General features: G+C 44.9%; 1 protein-coding gene and 1 long non-coding RNA gene across 10 annotated transcripts in view; one reads left to right on the forward strand and one right to left on the reverse strand.

Annotated features, from left to right (window-relative positions):
- MAPK6 (mitogen-activated protein kinase 6) overlaps positions 1–20,766 on the reverse strand; it is a 50,661-nt gene that overhangs the window by 14,618 nt on the left and 15,277 nt on the right. Inside the window, exons 1-2 of one of the 4 annotated variants that reach the window (XM_006118513.5) lie at positions 9,453–9,591; positions 1,410–2,618 (exon numbers count right to left, since the gene is read on the reverse strand). In XM_006118513.5, coding sequence (XP_006118575.1) covers positions 1,410–1,964 — 555 coding nt within the window. In that variant the 5' untranslated portion in view covers positions 1,965–2,618; positions 9,453–9,591. Of the gene's footprint in view, positions 1–1,409; positions 2,619–8,074; positions 8,741–8,774; positions 8,997–9,452; positions 9,592–20,766 lie in introns of those variants that run through there. The other 3 variants (XM_089782027.1, XM_089782029.1, XM_089782028.1) reach the window with 3 other exon arrangements.
- The window catches only part of LOC112545051 (uncharacterized), a 68,815-nt gene continuing 57,622 nt past the window's right edge, over positions 9,574–20,766 (forward strand). For 5 of the 6 annotated variants that reach the window (XR_012895764.2, XR_012895765.2, XR_012895767.2 and 2 more), the window contains exon 1: positions 9,574–9,708. This is a non-coding gene — a long non-coding RNA (uncharacterized LOC112545051). Of the gene's footprint in view, positions 9,709–15,087; positions 15,223–20,766 lie in introns of those variants that run through there. The other variant, XR_012895771.2, reaches the window with a different exon arrangement.

Consider the following 20,766-nt stretch of genomic DNA (forward strand, 5'->3'; position numbering starts at 1 on the left):
TCAAACTGTTAATAAGTAGAATGGAGATTGTATTTAATCAATCATTTGCAACCTGATTTACATCAAATGGTATGATACTATTTTATTAGTCAAATGAGGTATAGCTCCTAAAGTTCCTTATTTCCAAACATCAAATTAATGGAGATAATAAACAAATCCCTTCTGAGACATTAAACAACAAACAGGAAGATCTCTCTACCACTAATAAATCCCAATGAGCAGTGACATTTGGACACTGGGGATATACAGATATTTTAAACTAAAGTTCCTGTACCTCTGCATCTACACATTGCTCTTAAAACCTCAGCTGTGCATTTGTTCATCTAAACACTTTTTATAAATACTCAGTTATAGTCTCTTCCTCCATGTAATCTCCCCCTAGAAGTAAACAAGTTCTATGAGGGCAGAACCTACACCTTAAATATTAAATTTATGACTATTAAAAAAAAAACAGTGCTCCCCCATCCACTGCATTTGCCAACATTTTAAACACTGGGACTCTAGATTAATGTACTTGCAATGTGATATACAGTAAACTTCCAATAATCCGGCACCTTTAGGACCCAGGGGGTGCCGGATTATCAAATATGCCAGACTATTGGAAGGGGGGGGCTATGAGGGGTCTTGGGTGGGGGGGTGCCATCCCAGACCCCTCATAGCCCCCCCCTTCCAATAGTCCAGCTCTGCCCCAGGCATCCCTGATTCAGCTGCTGCTGGTCAGTTTCAGCAGCAGCTGAATCGGGGAAGCCGGCAGCTGGAGCACTTCCGGGTTCCTGATGGTGCTGGACCATCAGGAGTGCCGGAGCATTGGATGCCGGGCCAATGGAGTTTTACTATAGTTAACTACAGTAGTATGCTCAGAACTTTCAAAAGGCCAGATTAAGATACAAAACCATTAATGTGAAAAAATCTCAATATTTTGTGGCTATTGGCAAGACATTCATGGTATGCTGGCATCCATTAATGCCTACTTAAGGAGATAATGATATGTTCACTCAGGTTATGGCCATACTGGCACTTTTATCATTAAAAATGAAAAAACACCCCCTGAACAACAAAAGTTTTAAAAATGAAGAAAGCCAGTGTGGACAATGCTTCGTGGACAGCAGCCATGCTACAGGCAACGAAGATATAGCCCGCTCTTGAAAGGTGAGTAGCCTAGACATAGCCTTAATCTGACAGTGTTCTTAGCTAAGGAACAAATGCTGTAACTTTGGCAACCAGCTTTCCCTCACAATATTTTACAATCCAGGATAGGTTTAAGAAACTACGCTTACACTAACCCTGCCACAAAGACTCATACTATAATGATGAATACTATTAAAGTACCTAGACAAAGAGACCATTCCAAACTGGATAGGATACCAGGGATATCACTTTTTAAAAAGTGAATCCATCTCTCCACAAACCTTATGGGAATAATGAGGATCCATGATCCGTGCAAGACCAAAGTCACCAATCTTCAGCACCAAGTCTTCAGTATTAATGAAAAGATTAGCTGGCTTGAGATCCCTGTGCAGAACGTTTGCAGAGTGAATATACTTGAGCCCACGTAGCAGCTGGTACATGAAAAGCCTGGCGTGTTCTTCCAGTAAAGGGCCCTGCTCTAACAGGTTAGCCAGATCTGTCTCCATGTACTCTTGAACAATGTAAACACAGTTCAGTTCCGTAAGGGAGCCCACATCATCCATTAACTGGCTTCCATTGGGACCAAGAATTTCAAATACTTTCACAATGTTATCATGGTCAAGTCTTCTAATAATTTTAATCTCACGTAGAGCATGTTTAACACTCTGAGGATCTGTGAGGACAATTTTCTTGACAGCCACTCTTTTATCACAGTCATTGTCGACAGCAGAAAAAACTAAGCCATTTCCACCACAGCCCAGTGGTTTCAAGTCCATATACCGAGAGCCCAGATCAAAACCATGAATGTTCATGAGACTTTCAAACTTTTCTGCCATTTTGAAATTCTTCGTTTCTTTTTCCTCTTAAGCTATGAAGCTTCTATAAATACGTAGACACTCTTCCACTGGTATCTGAAGGAAAGATCTCACAGAAAGGGAGAAGAAAAACTCGGCTTTGACTGCAAGATGATTTTTTTTGATACTCTCATTGCATTATTTGCCAACCAGGCCTGTTGTGTCCCCTTAAATTTAGAGCGGACAAATGCTATAACTCAAACTGAGCACAAGATAGAAAGCTTGCAGCATTCATAGTTCATGAAAGGTGCAGAATCTCTGCAGACATGAAAGAAAATATTCAGAAGAAACTCAAACGAAATGAAATGACATACTATGCACTCAGCTTTACTATGCAACTGGGTAACATTTAACAAAAATGTGAATAAATATGCACATAATGGGCTTCTAATAACATCCTCCTCCTCCTCCTCACAGTGCAGATACATTCAGTGTTGGACTGGTCCTGAGCAGCGTCATTCTATGGTGCTGATAAGCACTATGTTTTGTCTTCCTTTTTTCTCCTTTGTTTACAGTATAGTTAAACAGGAAATTGGCAGCTCTTGGTTTACAAAAGATGCCTTCTGTTAATGATCAGGTGGCTCCAGCTCACCACAATCACAATCAAAGCTACCATCCATTTTATTCCGTGACAACCTGGAGAAAGGGGAGGAGAAAGAGAGAGAGAGAGAGAGAGAGAGAGAGGAAAAAAAAATAGATTAGTGTTTTGATACCAAAAACAAAACAAATCTTTTAGACTGCACCAGCCAAGATGTGTTCAAAACTGACTACAACACCTATAACTTCAAAAAAGAAAGCCACCAATAATTGCCCAGACACTATCACATGCCTAGTCCAGAGTCTACACTTTTAGTATGTTTCATCGAACAGGATAGGAATAGGAAAGATGATATCTGGTCAGTCCTTCAGCTGGAAAATAGAAGTAGCAAGTAGAATCAGCTTCTCTACCCATCATCACCACTACTTTAGTTTCCACCTAAGTGGCAACACAAAGTCAAAAACCAGCAGAGGCAGCTGTATTAACTTTATGTGAAAAGGAAGTTGCAGTCCCCCATTCCTTCTTTTCCTATGTCTCATTCCTAATCCCATTAAAAGTTGACCTGATATAAAATAAAAAGCATACAATATCCTTCTTCCGGATGACAAATTAAGACAATTTTCATAAGAACTCTATCAAAATGAAAACAAAAAATATAAGTTGCATTAGCTGGAAAGGAAATATGGAGAAAAACTGGAGAGTTAACACTAATGCATAGACTTTTCCTGTGACCATAGACAAGTCACTAGACTTTCTAAGCATCCATTCTCTTTCTGTAAAATGGGAATAAAAGTATTTCCCTATATCAAAGTGTTGTGATGAGTGGTGTGAGAAAGACACGAGAAATAATTCTTCCACTTTACTGTGCGCATTAGGCCTTGACTGGAGTATTGTGTCCAGTTCTGAGAACCACATTTCAAGAAAGATATGGAAAAATTGGAGAGGGTCCAGAGAAGAGCAATAAAAAGAATTAAAGGTCTAGAAAACATGACCTATGAGGGAAGACTGAAAGAATTGGGTCTGTTTAGCTTGGAAAAGAGAAAACTGAGAAGGGGACATGATAGCAGCTTTCAAGTACCTAAAGGGTGTAACAAGGAGGAGGAAAAAAAATTGTTCTCCTTGAGCTCTGATAATAGGATAAGCAGCAGTGGGCTTAAACTGCACCAAGGGAGGTTTAGGTTGGACATTAGGAAAAACTTTCTTACCGTCAAGGTGGTTAAAGACTGGAATAACTTGCCTAGGGAGGATGTGGAATCCCCATTATTGGAAATATTTAAGAGCAGGTTAGATAAACATTTGTCAGGGATGATCTAGATGGTGCTTGGTCCTGCTGTAAGATCGAGACTGAACTTGATGCTCTCTCGAGATCCCTTCCAGTCTAGTATTCTATGGACCAAAGAGGATGCAGAACTCATCTCATCAAGGGGCATGCTCCACCCATGAACTGATGAACTTTGCTAGAGACTAAGACTCTGTTTTTCATTATGGGTGGTGCCCCCAAGGACATTCATGGACTGAATTTTAAATATTCCCCACCTACATCTGGGACAAAGTGGGTTACACCTATCACTTTTGAACGTTTGTTTGCTTGTTTCCCTTTACCCTCCCCTGGAATCCCAGATCCACTGTACTTGATAGAATTAAACTTGCCTTCGTTTTAAACATTCACTCAATAAAACTTTTCATTCTATGATAACGATATTAAAGATTGTGAGGCACTCAGATACAACAGTAATAGGAGCCATGAAAGCATTTAAGTGGACATACATGCACTCAATCATTTGAAAAGGATCTTGCATTTAGTTCCTATAAAACAATCATGTTAAAGCACACTAACTCACTGGACTATCACATTATAACCCTTTATGCTAAAACTGCAGTAGTGTAACTATCCATATCACCTTGTAAGAGACCATTCAACTTTTTATGCCAAATGATCTGTTTAACCTTGTATTTAGCTGTGACACTGTAGGTACTTTTCCTAGATATGAAGAAGAGATCTTTGTAAGCTTTAAAGCTTGTCTGTTTCACCAACAGCAGGTGGTCCAACAAAAGATATGACCTCACACATTTTGCTTCTAATATCATAAGACCAACATGGCAACAAGAGTTTATCATGCTATAAGTGTTTATACTTTTACATCGTGGATAGAATGAATAAATTGGCTTCTAAACTGTGGTGGAGAGGTTTCTATCACCACCTAAGCATCTCTCACACCAACGAGTAAGACGAACCACAATTCTGACTATAAATGTTTTCAGCAAACAAATAAAAAATGTTGCCATTAATGATTAATTCCCTGTTACCTTTTCTCTTTAGCTACGCATCTCGTCCACCTAAAAAGTTAAGCACATGAAGGACTAACTTGATAGTTTTTTAAATAGTACAATACTGTACTCAAATTCTATAGTACAGGCAGTCCCCGAGTTACGCGGATCCGACTTATGTCGGATCCGCAGTTAAGAACGGGGCCCGTCTCCCTGGTCTCCAGCAGACCAGGGAGAGGAAGCAAAGCGGCGAAGCACACGGGCAGTGGACAGCCCAGACGCGTCTGGGCTGTCCGCTGCCCGCGTGCTCCGCGGCTTTGCTCTGCTTTGCTCCCCCTGGTCTGCAGACCAGGAAGACGGGGAGCAAAGCAGAGGAAAGCTGCGGAGCCCGAGGGCAGCAGGACAGCCACGGCGCGTCTGGGCTGTCCCGCTGCCCACGTGCTCTGCGGCTTTGTTCCGGACGCCTGTGGTACAGCAGCTGGGGCGCTGCCGGTTGGTCCCGTAGCACCGCTCTGGGCGCTACTGGACCAACCTGGCAGCACCCCAGCTGCTCTGCCCCAGGCGTCCCCAAGTCAGCCGCTGCTGAAACTGACCAGTGGCTGACTACAGGAAGCCCCTGCCCCGGGCTTCCTGGAATCAGCCGCTGATCAGTTTCAGCAGCAGCTGACTTGGGGATGCCTGGGGATCTTAAGTTGAATCTGTATGTAAGTCAGAACTGGCGTCCAGATTCAGCCGCTGTTGAAACTGATCAGTTTCGGCAGCGGCTGAATCTGGACGCCAGTTCCGACTTACATACAGATTCAACTTAAGAACAAACCTACAGTCCCCATCTTGTACGTAACCCGGGGACTGCCTGTATCCTCATCATTTTCCCCTCTTGGATTGGCTTTGGATAAAAACTGACAGTTGAAAGCTGGATTCCTGGAAAAGAATAGCTTGCATCATACTTTTGCCTCCTCTAGTGGCTGGTTAAGCAGCAACACTGTAGTCTCAATTATAACAACTGTTTTATCAAAACAGTTAAGTACAGTGTTTATGGTTGTTACTAACACAATAGTCCTGCAGACCATTAGAACCTAAGCGGTGAGGGAGATTAAGCCCAGCTTTCCTTGAAGTCATTATTGTATGCTCCAGTCAAAGTGAAGGGTCAATAAGTTATCTGAAACTTCTTGTTAAGGTCTTTCTATGCCAACCTCAAAGTAACCTCAAATGATATGCAAGGTGGTTGTTTTTTTCTGTGAACTGTAACAAGTAACAAGTTCAATTGTGCCTTTTGTATTTTTACAAATAAAACTGAGCTCTTATAAAAACATCAATCTGCCAAGAATTACATTTATGAAACAAGTCAGTAAAATCCAGATCTCATACAATGCAATCAAGGCCTCAATTCTGAACTATCAATCCAATTCCCTGTCTCAGGACCCCACAGAAAAGGATAATCACGTGGCTATCTGTAGCTACTAATACTTTTTCAAGTTGTGATACAACAGATATACTGAACATCTATAAATATTTGAGAATGCAGCCTGTATAACGTATCTTCATGCTAAATATAGAGTAGTATGAGACAGTACAGTGCACTGTGTTTGATTCTTATATCAGTGTTACTTACAAACACATATGGTGATCAAAACCAGACACAAAAACCATCACTATACTAACCTATACTCTGCTTGTAAGAAACAGCAGCTCATAATAATCAAATCAACCAGGACAGATGTGATGCTTATAAAAGGAGTGCCCTTAGTCTCTTATACAATGCCAGACTCTGCCCTCTTACACATATTGAATAGAACCTACTTATTAAATACAGTACTTTAGTTTTCAGTTCAGACTGTGTGTGATACCAGGTACTATTCCAGGTGATCACACTAAGTAGGACTCTTACAACTCCAGGTTACCCCCCTCTTCAAATAAATTTCAAGTAAATGAACAAAGATTGCTCTCTCTGTACAAACATATTTTATAGGAAGATCAGTTTTGACCTAACAAAATTGCTTTTACAGAAGTCACCTGCCAGATCATCTCTGAAACTGTCCGTCCAGCAGAACTGACATTAATGCAAGTAACATCATCAAGCTTAATGCATTTTGGAAAAGGCCTTTTAAATATCTCCCTAATTTCTCCCTCACTGCATACTACATCAATCTTTACATTTAAATATAATAAATGTTACAGACAGTAAGATACTAGTGGAAAGTATTACATAAGATACTTTTTTTCAGGGCTCCCAGTTACTGAAAAAAGTTAGTTTTATAATTATGTAATCAGTTAGCGCAAGAACTAACTCATAAGGAAAATACAAGATTAAGAAGGAATCACTAAAGAAAGTGATTACACAACCTGATATACCCCGTCCCTTAAACTACAAAAGATTCAGTGCACATTTTTTTTTTTTTAATATCAGCCACGTTGCAGTCAGTAGGCAGAGTGAGTCATCATGAAACTCATGAAATTGCTGCTTTTCTAAACTCTCTTACTGTGTAGGGACACAGTTTAAGGAACTGTGCTGAGAGTCAGCAGATGTTACTATTAGCTTACTCTCAAAACTAATGGACAGATAACACCAATATTTAGCTGCCGTATTATTGCAATTTCATGAAATAGTTAATATTTCACATACAAAAGCATCATTTGGTAAACTATGAGAATAGCAATTTTGCAAGATATCTGTAAATACGTTGCTTCCCCAGGATAGGATTTTCAACCAGCATCTCCAGAATAAATATAAAAAGATTTATCACAAGAACATATATTCAGTCTGGCTTTTGACTGCTAATCTAAATTCCAACCGTAGTTTCCACTATCCTTTTTCAAAAAACATCAGATTATATTACTGCTCCTACCTAGAGTCCACATATATTTCTATTATCAACCACCACTTTCTGGTATTCATAGCTAGACTAAAATACTTGTATTAAATTACACAAAACATTTGATGGTGGTAGAACCTAGTATGTTTTCACTGGATTGATCACAATCTTTTTTTACTCCAGCTAATTTGACCATTACCAAACTGATCAAGAATAATGCTATATTAATGAATGTAACAAAAAGTACCAATAACCGTTGCTTTAAACATTACTGCATTTTGCTACTTTGATCAAGTGTGCCCATTTCTATTAATCATTAATCTGTTAATCAAAATAATGTAAATATAAACTGATAGTATTCATACTAAATTTTGTTATGTAATTTAACTACTTATAAACAAATTAAATAATTTCCATTTCCTCACAGGATCCTCCTCCAAAGTCCCTGGGGAAGATCCATGAACATGTCTCACCTCAAGACTGTACCTGCCATCATCCTTCTGAATACTGACAACTCCTTTCAGCTGAGTGATAGTAAAAAATACCAGAAAGATTTCCTCAGCTACCAAGCACTGCTGTGCTTCAAGAGTCACAAGTCCCCGTTTTCCATGTTCTGTTGCTGAAAACAACTGACTTGCATTGAGTTCAGGGGAGCCAGGATTTCAGCCCAAGAATTTGATGTCCCAAATGGTAGCACAAAGCACTATGATACTAGTTTGGCCCCTCAAAATTACCAACTGGTGGCCAAATCCATTATAGTTTATTTTAAAAGAAAAAAGACAAGCACCAAGAAACTATACTCAGCTGATCCTTTCAAAGAACATTAACCAGTGAAACACACATTTCCCTAAACGACTGCTTTTTTGTACCTGATAAACAACCCACACATCCTGTGTTCATTAGTGAAAGACCAGGCCAGTGTGATAAACAAGACACTATCCATAGATGCACAGCATCTCAATTCCATGGGTCCTGAAAGGGGAACAATTCCATTACTTCTGCCCCCTATTCTACTGGCCCTCTGCCATGACTGGAAAACGTTAAGATAGCCACAAGAGTAATGTGCAAAAGGCAATTCAGCACTGACCTTGCCCCTGCTACCTATTACACCTGTCTTGACACTGACAGCCTATCGTAGCAGCGAGCCCCCCCCCCGGCACAAAGGAGATCTACCTTCAAATGTCCTTCGACTCGCTGGCAGGCGGAGACAAAGCCTCACACTTACACGGCTTCCTCCAGCGCCGGGGCTCCCACAGGGCACTACACACACAGCCGCAGCGCTGGGGTCCCTCTCTGGGCTGGAGCCCCGCCACCCACAGAGCGGCCTCCCCGCTCCCGGGCTCGGGCCAGGCGCAGCCGTGGGGAACTCCGCGGGGACAGCCCCGCGTATTGCTCACTAACCCTTTCCCGTAAGGCAGCCGCTGTGTCACCCGCTGCCCACACGGGACAGAAGAGCGAGGCGCAGCCGGGAGGAAGGGCCCAGGGCAGGCTGCGGAGCCCCGTGGCCCGGGGGAAGCAGGGCCCCGGGCGGCAGCCAGTCCCTCCCCGCAGCGCACAGCCGCAGGGGAGAAGCGCCCCCGCGGGCCGGCCGAGCTGCCTCAGGCCGATGCGGGGCACGGTCCCCTGCCCCATGGGCCCCGCGTGGCGCCGCTCCCCGGGGCGGCTGCGGCCTCTGCTGCCCGGGGGACACGTGCCCGCCGCACTGCGGAGGCTCCCGGCCCGTGTGCCGCGGGCCCGCAGCGGGCGGGGGGCTGCCGGGCAGCAGGGAGGGAACAAAGCGCCTTTGTGCGGCCGGGCCCGGCGCGGCGCGCAGCGCGGCCTGGCCCCCGCCCGCTCGCCGGCCGCACTCACGGGGCTTCCCAGGCTCATTGGGGGACTGCGCCGCGCAGGCTCCTGCACCGCCCGGCTCTCACGGCGGGCTCCGCTCCGGCTCCCGGCTGCCTCGCTGCCGCTCCAGCCGCCGCCATGTAACCCGGCTCCGGGACAGAGAGGGGCGGGCACCGGCTGGCTCCGCCTCCGTGGGGAGAGGGGCGGGGCCGAGGCTGCAACTCCGCCTCGGGGGGCGGAGCTGGCGCGGATTCGGCGGGAGGAGGCGGTGACGTAAGCGGTGAGGGGGGGCTGCGGATTTGAGGGAGGACGATTGGGGAGGGGGCAGGGCCTCGTGAGGGGCTGCGGGGGGAGGGAGAGCACAGGCGCCTTGGCAGGTCTGGGGTGGGAATGGGGAATCCCCCTGGATTGGAGGAAATGGCTGGGGGAGGCCACACATGACTGGGAAGTGGGCCTGGGGGGCTCAGCCTGCCTTATGGTAGAAACAGCTGATGGGGAGGGGTCCTGTGGATTGGGTGCTGAGGATACAGGGCCCAGGCAAGTGACTATACAGGTTGTGTAATCCTAGCAAGGCAATCTTCCTGGAGCACACTGAGGAGCAAACAGCAGGAGCCAACCCCAACTGTAGTAGTGAGAGTTGACCAGGATAGTGCTTTTCACTTTATAATCACACTGATCACCTCAACCAGCTGGGGTAAAATAACAACAACAAAAACAGCAGGAATTTAAGAACAAAGTATATCAAGGGATTAAAAACACACAATCTTTTCATAAAAAGTAGTTCTAGGCAAGGCCAGATTAACGCTTCTAGTGGCCTGTTGAGGCTAGAAGATTTTGGGGAGGGCCTAGGCTAGGACATGGGGTGAAAAATGAGGGGTTCAATCTGTGGGAGGGGTTGCCAGGGAGCAGGCTGGGGGTAGGCACGTGAGATCAGGATGGGAGGTAGGGGTCTGTGCAGGAGGTGGGGTACAGGAGTGGGTAGGGTTGTGGGGTCTGGGTAGGAGGTAGGATGCAGTAACAGAGAGATGGTTTCAGGTGTGGGAGGGAGAAAGAGTGCAGGAGTGGGCAGGGGATTTAAGCACTTACCTGGCACAGCTCCCAGGGGAACAGGTGGTTCTGTGCTGCCCTGCACTTTCAGGCACCTCCCCTTGCTGCTCCCATTGGCCGCGACTCCCATTGGCCACAATTTCCAGCTACAGGAGCGATGAGGAAAAAGCCTACAGATGAGAGCAAGGACAGAGAGCTTCCCTGTGCTCACAGCAATGTGGCTCCAGTCTGGGGAGAGAGGGAACAGCTTTGGGGGAGGGTTAGCTCAGTGCTTTGCACATTGGCCTGCTAAACCAAGGGTTATGAGTTCAATCCTTGTGGAGGCCATTTAGGGATTTGGGGCAAAAATTCATCAGGGATGGTACTTGGTCCTGCTGTGAAGGCAGAGGACTGGACTCAATGACTTTTCAAGGTCCCTTCCAGTTCTAAGAGATAGGCAATCTCCATTAATTAAAAAAAAAAAAAAACAGCAGCACAGAGAACCACCTCTACCCCCCATGCCCAGTAGAGCCAGCTGGGAATGCAGCACGCAGGGCTTAGTGACTGCATCCTGAGGCTATGGGCAGAACCCCTTAGCCTAGGGCCCTAGACTGTAGCCCTTAAAGCCTCTTTATATTCTGACAGTCTCCCCTTCCCACCCCCAATAAATTCCTTGCTATAATAACCTTTATCAGCATTTATGATCCATTTATGTTGTTATCTCTCTCTATGTCCTACTTTTCTCCAATTGCCCATCAATGTCTGAACCTCTTCCCCCCAACCCTGTGTATTGTGCAAGATTGGCTGACTACTCCCAGATCATTATATACACCTCTGCCACTCCAGCCCTCATACTACTTCATGTGTATTACTTGAAAAGAGTAAGTGTCTCCCTATCATACACCATGGTAAAGACCACTACAAACCTAGGTCTCAGGAACATCCAGGGACCTTGTTTTACAGTTGAAAAAAGTTTGTCCTCCTAGACTTGTGTCTACACTGGTGCGATCTTGTGCAAAAGCGACCACTCTTGCGCAAAAACTTGCTGCCTGGCTACACTGGCCGCGTGTTCTTGCGCAAGTAAACTGACTTTGTACTGTAGAAAATCAAGGCTTCTTGCATGAGAACTCTGACGTTCCCTCTCAGGAATAAGCCCACTTGCACAAGAGCTCTTCCAGAAGAGGCCAGTGTAGACAGGCAACATGAATTTCTTGCGCAAGAAAGCCCTATGGTTAAAATGGCCATCAGAGCTTTCTTGCACAAGAGAGCGTCTACACTGGCATGGATGCTCTTGCGCAAAAGCACATGCCAGTGTAGATGCTCTCTTCTGGAAGAGTCAGTTCATAATGTCTAAAGCCCTTTGGCAGGTATCAGACTTCATCATATCGCTAATTCATGCTAGGGAATGTATCTGTATAACTATATCAGTTACAGTCACAGCCCTACCTAACATCAGTTTATAAACATTATATTAATATACCAGGCCTTAAAAGTAATCCCTCCTATTTCATTCCTGCATCGTACTTGACAGAGTTTATGCTCCTATCCAGGGCTCAGATTAAATTAGTAGGCAGTGGTCCAGGACACTAGTCCCTCTGTGAAGGTGCTCTCTTGCTTGCTACAAACTGTTTGTTTTCATTTTTTGAAATAAATCTTGAATTTAGGCCAGTCCTACAATTAGAACCTATTTGATATAGTAATAGCAGTGGTCCCCAACGTTTTGGGGCTGCCGGGCGCCTGGGGGCAGGGCCGCTCACGCGCTGCGCGTACGGGGGCGGGGCTGCTCACAGGCCACGTGACTGGGGGCGGGGCTGCTCACAGGCCACGTGACTGGGGGCAGGGCCAAGCATGCGCCGCATGCCCAAGACCGGCACCGACGCGTGGCGCCCCCGGGGCCAGGGCCAGGGCTGGCGGGGGTAGGGGGCGGGGGCAAGGTCATGGTCATGGTCATGGTCAGCACCAGCACGCGCGGCACACCCGGGGCCGGCCATGCGCCCGGGGCTGACACCTGCTGCACGCCCGGGGGCAGGGCCAGCCCAGATTGCTCCGCAGGCGCACATAAATGGCACGGCGGGCGCCATGGCGCCCACGGGCACCGCGTTGGGGACCACTGGTAATAGCAATTGACCAGGGGCAGAGGCTTTGCAGAATTTCAGTATTGGTAACCCCCTTATGTGTAGATGAAGCACTAGCTGCATACAAAAGTTGATTTTGCTTGAGATAGTGGTTAGCCAGTATACCTGGCACATGTTATACCATATTAATATGTATTACAGGTTGTTTCTCCTGGTCCCAGACAATTTTAGCAGGCCTGGGGAGGTCAGTGCTGGCCCTTCTGCTGCAACTGGCTGCTGGGCTGCACTTTGGCGGCAGCAGGGGGTTAGTATTGACTAAGCAAGGATTGGAGGGGGAGGCACTCAAGGTAAGGCAAAACGGGGTCTAGAAGCGCAGCCCCATGGGAGCGCACCGAGGCCCATGGCAGCTGGTCTGCCTTCCCGGACCCCACTGCAAGTCTATGCTTCCAGATTCTGGCTGCTGGACTCTGCAGCCACCCTGCCTCTTCCCTCAAGCACGTCACATCTCCTCCTCTCCCCCTCCCTCCCTGAGCTTGCTGTCCTCTGGGAGAGTGGGGGTGGAGTTGCTCAGCAGGGATGCTGGCTTTTCCCCATGAGTGCTACAGCCAGTGAACACCCATGGGGAAACTGGACTACAGATGGTGCAGGACTATAGAAATCTGGACCATACAGGTCAAACCTATATACATTATATATACATATTTACCCAAAGTTTAATATTTGAGAGGCATACTTACTCTTGCAACTTATCCCATCACACTCTGCAAAGCTGGTCAGCTTTGGCACTAGCAAACATAAAATCTGTCAAAATCAAAATATATTTGTTCTGTGTCCTAGTATAGTTACCGTCCTGGGCAGAGGGTTTGGAATGTAGTTTCCAAACCAGAGACAAGAAAAGTACAAAACCAAGGAAAAAGCTAAGGAACTGTTATGGACTGGTGGGCTAGATTTTAGTGATGTGTCAGGACTTTTGTAACTTGTAAATATATTATAAATGCAAATAGTGAAAATGTGTGTCTTTGTAATACACCTTCTGTATAATGTGAACAGGCTGTTTAGAATTGTTTCCCAGGAGACTATCCACATCTCCTTTTCATATTGCACTGCTTTGTCTTTAGACAATAAATTTGGCTAAGTGCTTGTGTACACTTGAAATGCTTCAGTGCAGATACCACCTATTGTGACAAAAGGGTTTCTTCTGTCAGCATAGATAATCCACCTCCCTGAGACACAGTAGCAAGGTCTCCAGAAGAATTCTTCCACTTACCTAGCGCTGTCTACATGGGGACTTAGGTTGGATCAACTACTTCACACATGGGGGTAGAATCCTGAGTGACACAGATGGGTTGATCTATTTTTCTAGTGTAGACCAGCCGTAAATTTGGTTATCTGGCCTCTTGACCAGTCTTAAGAATAAACTGCACATGTAGTCAAACAGTGGGCCACGGCTTTAAGACAATATAGTGATATAAACTATGCCTGAGAAACCATTCTGATACCAACAGAAGCTGCATCTACACTAGGAGGAAATTGCAAGGCAAACTTTTTCTAGTATAGATCTGATGGTTTGATTAAGAAAACCTCAAAATACACACTGTTGGAGAAAAGGCTGCAGAGAACCTGGAACAGTAGCTTTGGGAGGTGTGAACTTCCCCATTCATCTTTGGGCTTGGCTTCACTAATTTTTGAATGCTGATGAACTTGAGGTGTATAACATTGTAAAGCCTAGTGTGAAAACTCCCCAAACTTTTGTACAAGACTACAAAGTATTTGTACAAAGTATCCTGAATTGGTGACTTGGGTGTCACAAATGGGGTGGGATTTGAGACACAACATATATTCACTACTCCTCTCTCCATTAAGAAAGAGCCAACAAGCCCGTAGGCAAATTTAAGCTCAAGAGAGGGATAGCTAGGTTTAAGGATCTCAGTGAAATGCCACACAGTATCATATCGTAAACATGCACAGATCCTGTGAATAGCATCTCATTTTGATTAGTCATATGAGCAGAGTTGTTTGTGAATGGGGTTTAGAATAGTATACCCCGTCCCAGCAGTGAAAGTAACTTAACGTTTCTTACAGGTACTGTCCTATTGCAACCTGGGTCCCTTCCAGTTCTTTAAATAGCTCTCTGCTGGCTTTTGCTGCAGCTCAGCCAACTCTTGCTGGAGCTGTGCACCGGGGTGCACCCACTTACATTCTACTCTGCCCTCTACCCCTCCATTTCAAATATATTACCCCTATTAATTTTGTTTTTCTGAAGTAAATCTATTAGCTCATTCAACTTCTTGAATTTTGTCATATTGCCATAATGGTTTCTCTCTCATGTTCCTGCTTTCTTGTTTTGTTGAGGGGCATGCCTGCTTTCTAAGACAGAGAGGATGGAAGGGGAAAAAATGTCTGTGGGGCTGAGCTGCAGGCACCAAAAGGCAGGAGCTGAGGAAAAAAAGGAGTCAACCACTGGGAAACCAGTAACAGAATTTCCTGCGGCCTTTGCTGCCCTCATTTGCCTCAGCAAGCAGAAACAGCCCCTAAAGCACCAGAGACAATGAAGACATCACTGGGTACAAAGAAAGAAAGGGAAAAAAACCTCTTATAAATTTCAAACTATCAGAAAGGAAAAACTGAAGTGGTTTTGCAGAACACAAAATCTCAGTAACATGAATGCAATTTTCTTGTAACGTTTTTCATGGGTGAGTTTCTAGCAATTTTAAAAATTACTCTTTTTTCCTTGTGCTTAAAACATTAGAAACTAACTGTAGCATAAGCTGTATGAAAGTGTATCGAGGATCATGAAATTATTGTGGGAATTAATGTGCAACCTTCAAGATGAACCTCTATATTTCTTTTTATAAATGACAAAAGTCTCAGTAACCACATTTTGGTTCTGCATGCAATGTTGCATACAATGTTAACCAACAGTAGTTCTATATAGGATCATGAGCTTTTGTGGGTAATAGGTATGGGTATGTCTACACTACCACCCTAGTTCGAACTAGGGTGGTTAATGTAGGCAACCGAAGTTGCAAATGAAGCCCGGGATTTAAATATCCCGGGTTTCATTTGCATCTTGCCGGGCGCCGCCATTTTTAAAGCCCCGGTAGTTCGGACTCTGTGCCCACGACTACACGTGGCACGGAGTAGGTAGTTCGGATTAGGCTCTCTAATCCGAACTACCGGTACACCTCGTTCCACGAGGAGTAACGGTAGTTCGGATTAGCGAGCCTAATCCGAACTACCTACTCCGTGCCGCGTGTAGCTGCGGGCACAGAGTCCGAACTACTGGGGCTTTAAAAATGGCGGCGCCCGGCAAGATGCAATGAAGCCCGGGATATTTAAATCCCGGGCTTCATTTGCAACTTCGGTTGTCTACATTAACCACCCTAGTTCGAACTAGGGTGGTAGTGTAGACATACCCTATGTTAAGAGGCGGGTAATTCACTAATCATGTAGTTGATAATTTTTTTTATCGACTACACAATTGGTCAATAAGAGAAGGCTTTCTTAGTCCCAGCTTGCGCCGGGTCCAGGAGCTACCCCAGTGGAAGCTCTGCAGTTTAAATGTAGTTGAAGCCAGCTCCTACTACATTTAAACTGCAGAGGCACAGCAGGTGTAGGTCCCAGACCCAGTGCAAGCCAGTACTGAGCCAGACTTGCTTAGTCCTGGCTTACGCTGAGTTCAGCAATCCCTGTCCATGGGGGGGTCTCAGTGGGGAGCTAGCATTCCCCCATGGACAGGGGCTGCTGATGGAGCAGCCTCTGCCTGCAGCGAGCCTGGATCCCTTCCTGACAAAGGCTGCTTCTGATAGAGGCAGGAGTGGGGGGGAGGGAGCAGGCGGCACTGCAGAGACAGTGTTGGGGGGGGAACCAGCTTTTAAGCCGGCACCCCTCAGCATAAGTTCCCACTCCCCACTTGCTGTCTCTGATACAGAGGCAGCAAGGGGGTGGAAGAGAGTACTCAACTCAACTACTTGATAAACCTAGGCTTATTGGGTAGTCGACTATTCAACTACTCGCTTACATCCCTAGTGGATAAAACCCACTTCATCATCTGAGTTGTCAACCAAACCAGCCTCCCAATAGTGGGCAGAACTGGGCCTATCCTAGAATTAATCTAGATTCCCTGCAGTTCAGCTCAGCAATGTGTAGGGACAGAAATTGTCTGTCTTCTGTAATCATAAGAACATAAGAATGGCAATACCGAGTCAGACCAAAGGTCCATATACCCCAGTAGCCTGTCTGCTGACAGTGGCCAGCACCAGGTGCCCCAGAAGGGGTGGACCAAAGACAATGGTCAAGCAATTTGTCTCGTGCCATCCATCTCCAGCCTCTGACAAACAGAGGCCAGGGACACCATTTCTATCCCTTGGCTAATAGCCTTGTATGGACCTAACCTCCATGAAATTATCTAGCTTCTCTTTAAACTCAGTTATAGTCCTAGCCTTCACAGCCTCCTCTAGCAAGGAGTTCCACAGGTTGACTACATGCTGTGTGAAGAAGAACTTTCTTTTCTTAGTTTTAAACCTGATACCCATTTATTTCATTTGGTGTCCTCTAGTTCTTCTATTATGGGAACTAATAAATAACTTTTCTTCATTCACCCTCTCCACACCACTCATGATATTATATACCTCTATCATATCCCCCCTTAGTCTCCTCTTTTCTAAACTGAAAAGTCCCAGTCGCTTTAGCCTCTCTTCATATGGGACCCGTTCCAAACCCCTAATCATTTTAGTTGCCCTTTTCTGAACCCTTTCCAAGGCTAAAATATCTTTTTTGAGGTGAGGAGACCACATCTGTACACAGTATTCAAGAGGTGGGCGTACTATAGTTTTATACAGGGGCAGTAAGATATTCTGGATCTTATTTTCTATCTCTTTCTTAATAATTCCTAACATCCTATTCACCTTTTGACTGCCTCTGCACACTGTGTGGAAGTTTTCAGAGAACTATCCATGGTAACGCCAAGATCTCTTTCCTGATTTGTCATAGCCAAATTAGCCCCCATCATACTATACGTATAGTTGGGGTTATTTTTTCCAATGTGCATTACTTTACACTTGTACACATTAAATTTCATTTGCCATTTTGTTGCCCACTCACTCAGTTTGGTGAGATCTTTTTGAAGTTCTTCACAGTCTGCTTCTGTCTTGACTATCTTAAACAGTTTAATATCATTTCTCTCCTCTTTGCTTTCAAGACTGTCAAGCAACTAACTTTCAAAGTTGAAGAACAAAGCCACCTGACTTGCCAAGGAGGGATCCATAATGGAAAGAGACCAAAGAGTTCTGGGACTTGTAGGTAAATCCCACAGTCTTGAATAACGAGTTGGGGACATCTTGGAAAAATCTGATCCCAAATGCTCTGCACCAATGGAAGCACTACACAATAGCTGCTCAGACTTTCCCACTATGTGCCAAAGCATAGACATTCTTAGGCAGCATCATCAATTTGGATGTGAATACATGGTTAGCACAGTTTTGGCAGAGAAGCTAATATGGTCTATGTCTACACAGCAGTGGTATTCTGAAATAACTTAGTCTGTGTCTACACTACGAGCAGTTATTTCAACATAATGTTGAAATACTGTCATGCTAGAGCACTTCTTACTCTGACTCCTGTAACCCTCATTTTATGAGGAGTAAGGGAAGTTGGAAGAAGAGTGCTCTTTCTTGGACTTCCTGCTGTGTAGACAATGCCAACAGCCAAAATAAGCTATTTCAACTTAAGCTCCACAATTGACGTAGCTCAAGTTGCATAGCTTATTTCGGCTTTAGCCCTGCTGTGTAGAAGTGCCCATGGGGACCAAGTTCAATAACGCTCCTTGACATAACTGGTTCAGAGCTCTGTCACTATGTGGTTAAACTAAAGCCATGGCTGGAAACTATCAGGATAGGCCTGAAGGCAGGCCCTTCTTGTTTGAAACAAGAAGAGAGAAATAAACCCCAAATGCCAAACCATCTTCAAACATAACTGTATTGACTCAGATTTCACATCTGTATCATGGTCTGCAGCCTTGTTCTCACTATTGGCCCTGAGTCCATCAATCTGCATCTGCCCCTTCAGAAATCAGTTTTCATTTCTCACACCGTGACATTGCCTCTCTCTCCCTCTGCACATAGAAGGAACCGATGGAGAAAGATTAAAAACAAAAATAGAGCAACAACTAATACTTTTTGAAGATTTCCTTGTGAGGCTTTTGTGGCTCAGAACAATTTATGCACAATAAATCATGGGAGAGAGAGAAAGAACACTCTGATTTTCACTTGTTAATCAGAGGCATCTCTAAGTACTGGTTCTACCTGTAACAGGAAGAAGTCTGTTAGCTGTCACCATTCCAGTTTCACTCTAACTCTTCAGGGCAGAGTGGAGTTCCCCCCGTTATTGTTCCTTGTGTGAACTGCTTAGCATAACATGACTAACAAGGTGGAGGCTGTGGGATTCCCCATGTTTAAAACAAAACAAAACAAAACAAAAAACCCCACCATCTTCCACCAGTTAACACATTACCTATTGGAACAAAAACTAACACAAAAAATTTTACACCAGTACTAGCTAAGGGTGTTGTGCATACAACTGCTGTCAAATTTAATTGAACAGGGTCATGGCAGCTCCATATTTGAAAAGAACCCAATAATTTGCAGTTATTTTGGAATAAACTATTCCAGAGTAGTTATTCTGAAATACCTTATAGCATGTCTACACTGCAGGGATGCCTCAAAATTAGTCCGAGGCAGGCTTCCCTAATGTAGACATGCTATCTCAATTTAGAGCCCCAGGAGGAAAAAATTAGAATGAGGGGCGCTGGAGAGGGGCTATTTCAAAATAGCAGAGGTGGAGCATCTACACACACCTTATTTTGAAATAGCTATTTTGGAATAGACATTATTCTTCATAGAATGAGATTTACAGAAATCGGAATAACGGCTGGTATTCCGAAATAACTTTGCTGTGTAAATACACCCTAACACTTTGACAGGTAACTCAGAACAGTCAGTCATATGCCAGCCTCTAATGAAGGATTATTTCTTCCCTATGAAATTCTGGAAACTCCTTTGAGCAGAGTCAAAATCTCCATTTATAAAGCCAAGTGTTAGTGCTCAAACTTAGCCAGATGTGTAACTAACTCTTCTGCAAAATAAAAAGAAGTATCTTGCATGTAATTCTATTGATGTAATTCTCCTACTCAGTACCAGCACTTCAAGTGCATAGAACAATGGGCCATAGGCTTCCATGGATTACGTGCTGAACAATGTATCAATTTATTACTAAGCTTCCTTCCAAATTCTATATAATCTAAAACCTACTACTTGGTATGCTGCCACTTTGTACTGACCTGCAGCTCAAAAATGGTTCCCTGCAAAGAGGAGGGCAAAGCATTTGGGGGGTGGGGAATAGAGGAGGTGTGGCAGGAACCAGAATATTACCATGAACTATCAAAAATTAATTTGTGGCAGAGAATAAGCACTGGAAATTATAAATGTTTCTTTTACTAAGAGCACAACAGGCAATGTCTGTATGTGGAGAAGGACTGGGGACTATCAGACTCCCAGAGGCTTGGAAATTTGCTGCATGTGTCCGTGTGTGGCTGTGGCATCTTATTATAAGTTTTTAAAAATGCAATCCCTACAATCACATCATCAACACTTTAGTGTGTGTTTCAAGCCATGCTCTTCATCAACTGCTAAACACTTTTCTCCTGCCCCCCACTCATGAGTAGGTGGCAGGACACACATTGACACACACATCAGTTTTGTGGGAAGCATCGGGATATCCCAGTGCATCTTTTCTGCATGGGTGCAGAAGGGAGCCTCTGGTGTGCCACTTTCCTCTTCCAGAGCTCTGGCCCTTTCTTGCCCTAGCACCCTGTTGTGTTGTATGCACACCCAGTCCCTTGCAGGGAGAGTTGTCCAGGGTGTGGATGTTGCCCCATCGGCTGCCAGGCCGTTGGCAATCTCCCTTAGTCTCTGAAAACCTGCCCGCACTCTAGGTTAGAGCAGCTCAATGGTTAAAGTAATAGGGTAGCTCTTCGATCAGGGAGGTGTGGCCTGACAGCCAGGGTCCATAAGGGATAGTCCTTGGTTCAGGGCAAACTCAGTCTAGTGACCACAGTCAGTAGGAAATGGCCCTTTAATTCAGGGTGGTACAGCCTAGTGGCCAAACTCAATAAGCTGGGGATTGGGACCAATCACCCAGGCGGGGGGATCTGGGCCCATCCTACTCCACCAGGTCCCAGC

Source organism: Pelodiscus sinensis, chromosome 14 (assembly GCF_052426305.1).
Source record: "Pelodiscus sinensis isolate ZL-2025 chromosome 14, ASM5242630v1, whole genome shotgun sequence".
Lineage (NCBI taxonomy): Eukaryota > Metazoa > Chordata > Testudines > Trionychidae > Pelodiscus > Pelodiscus sinensis.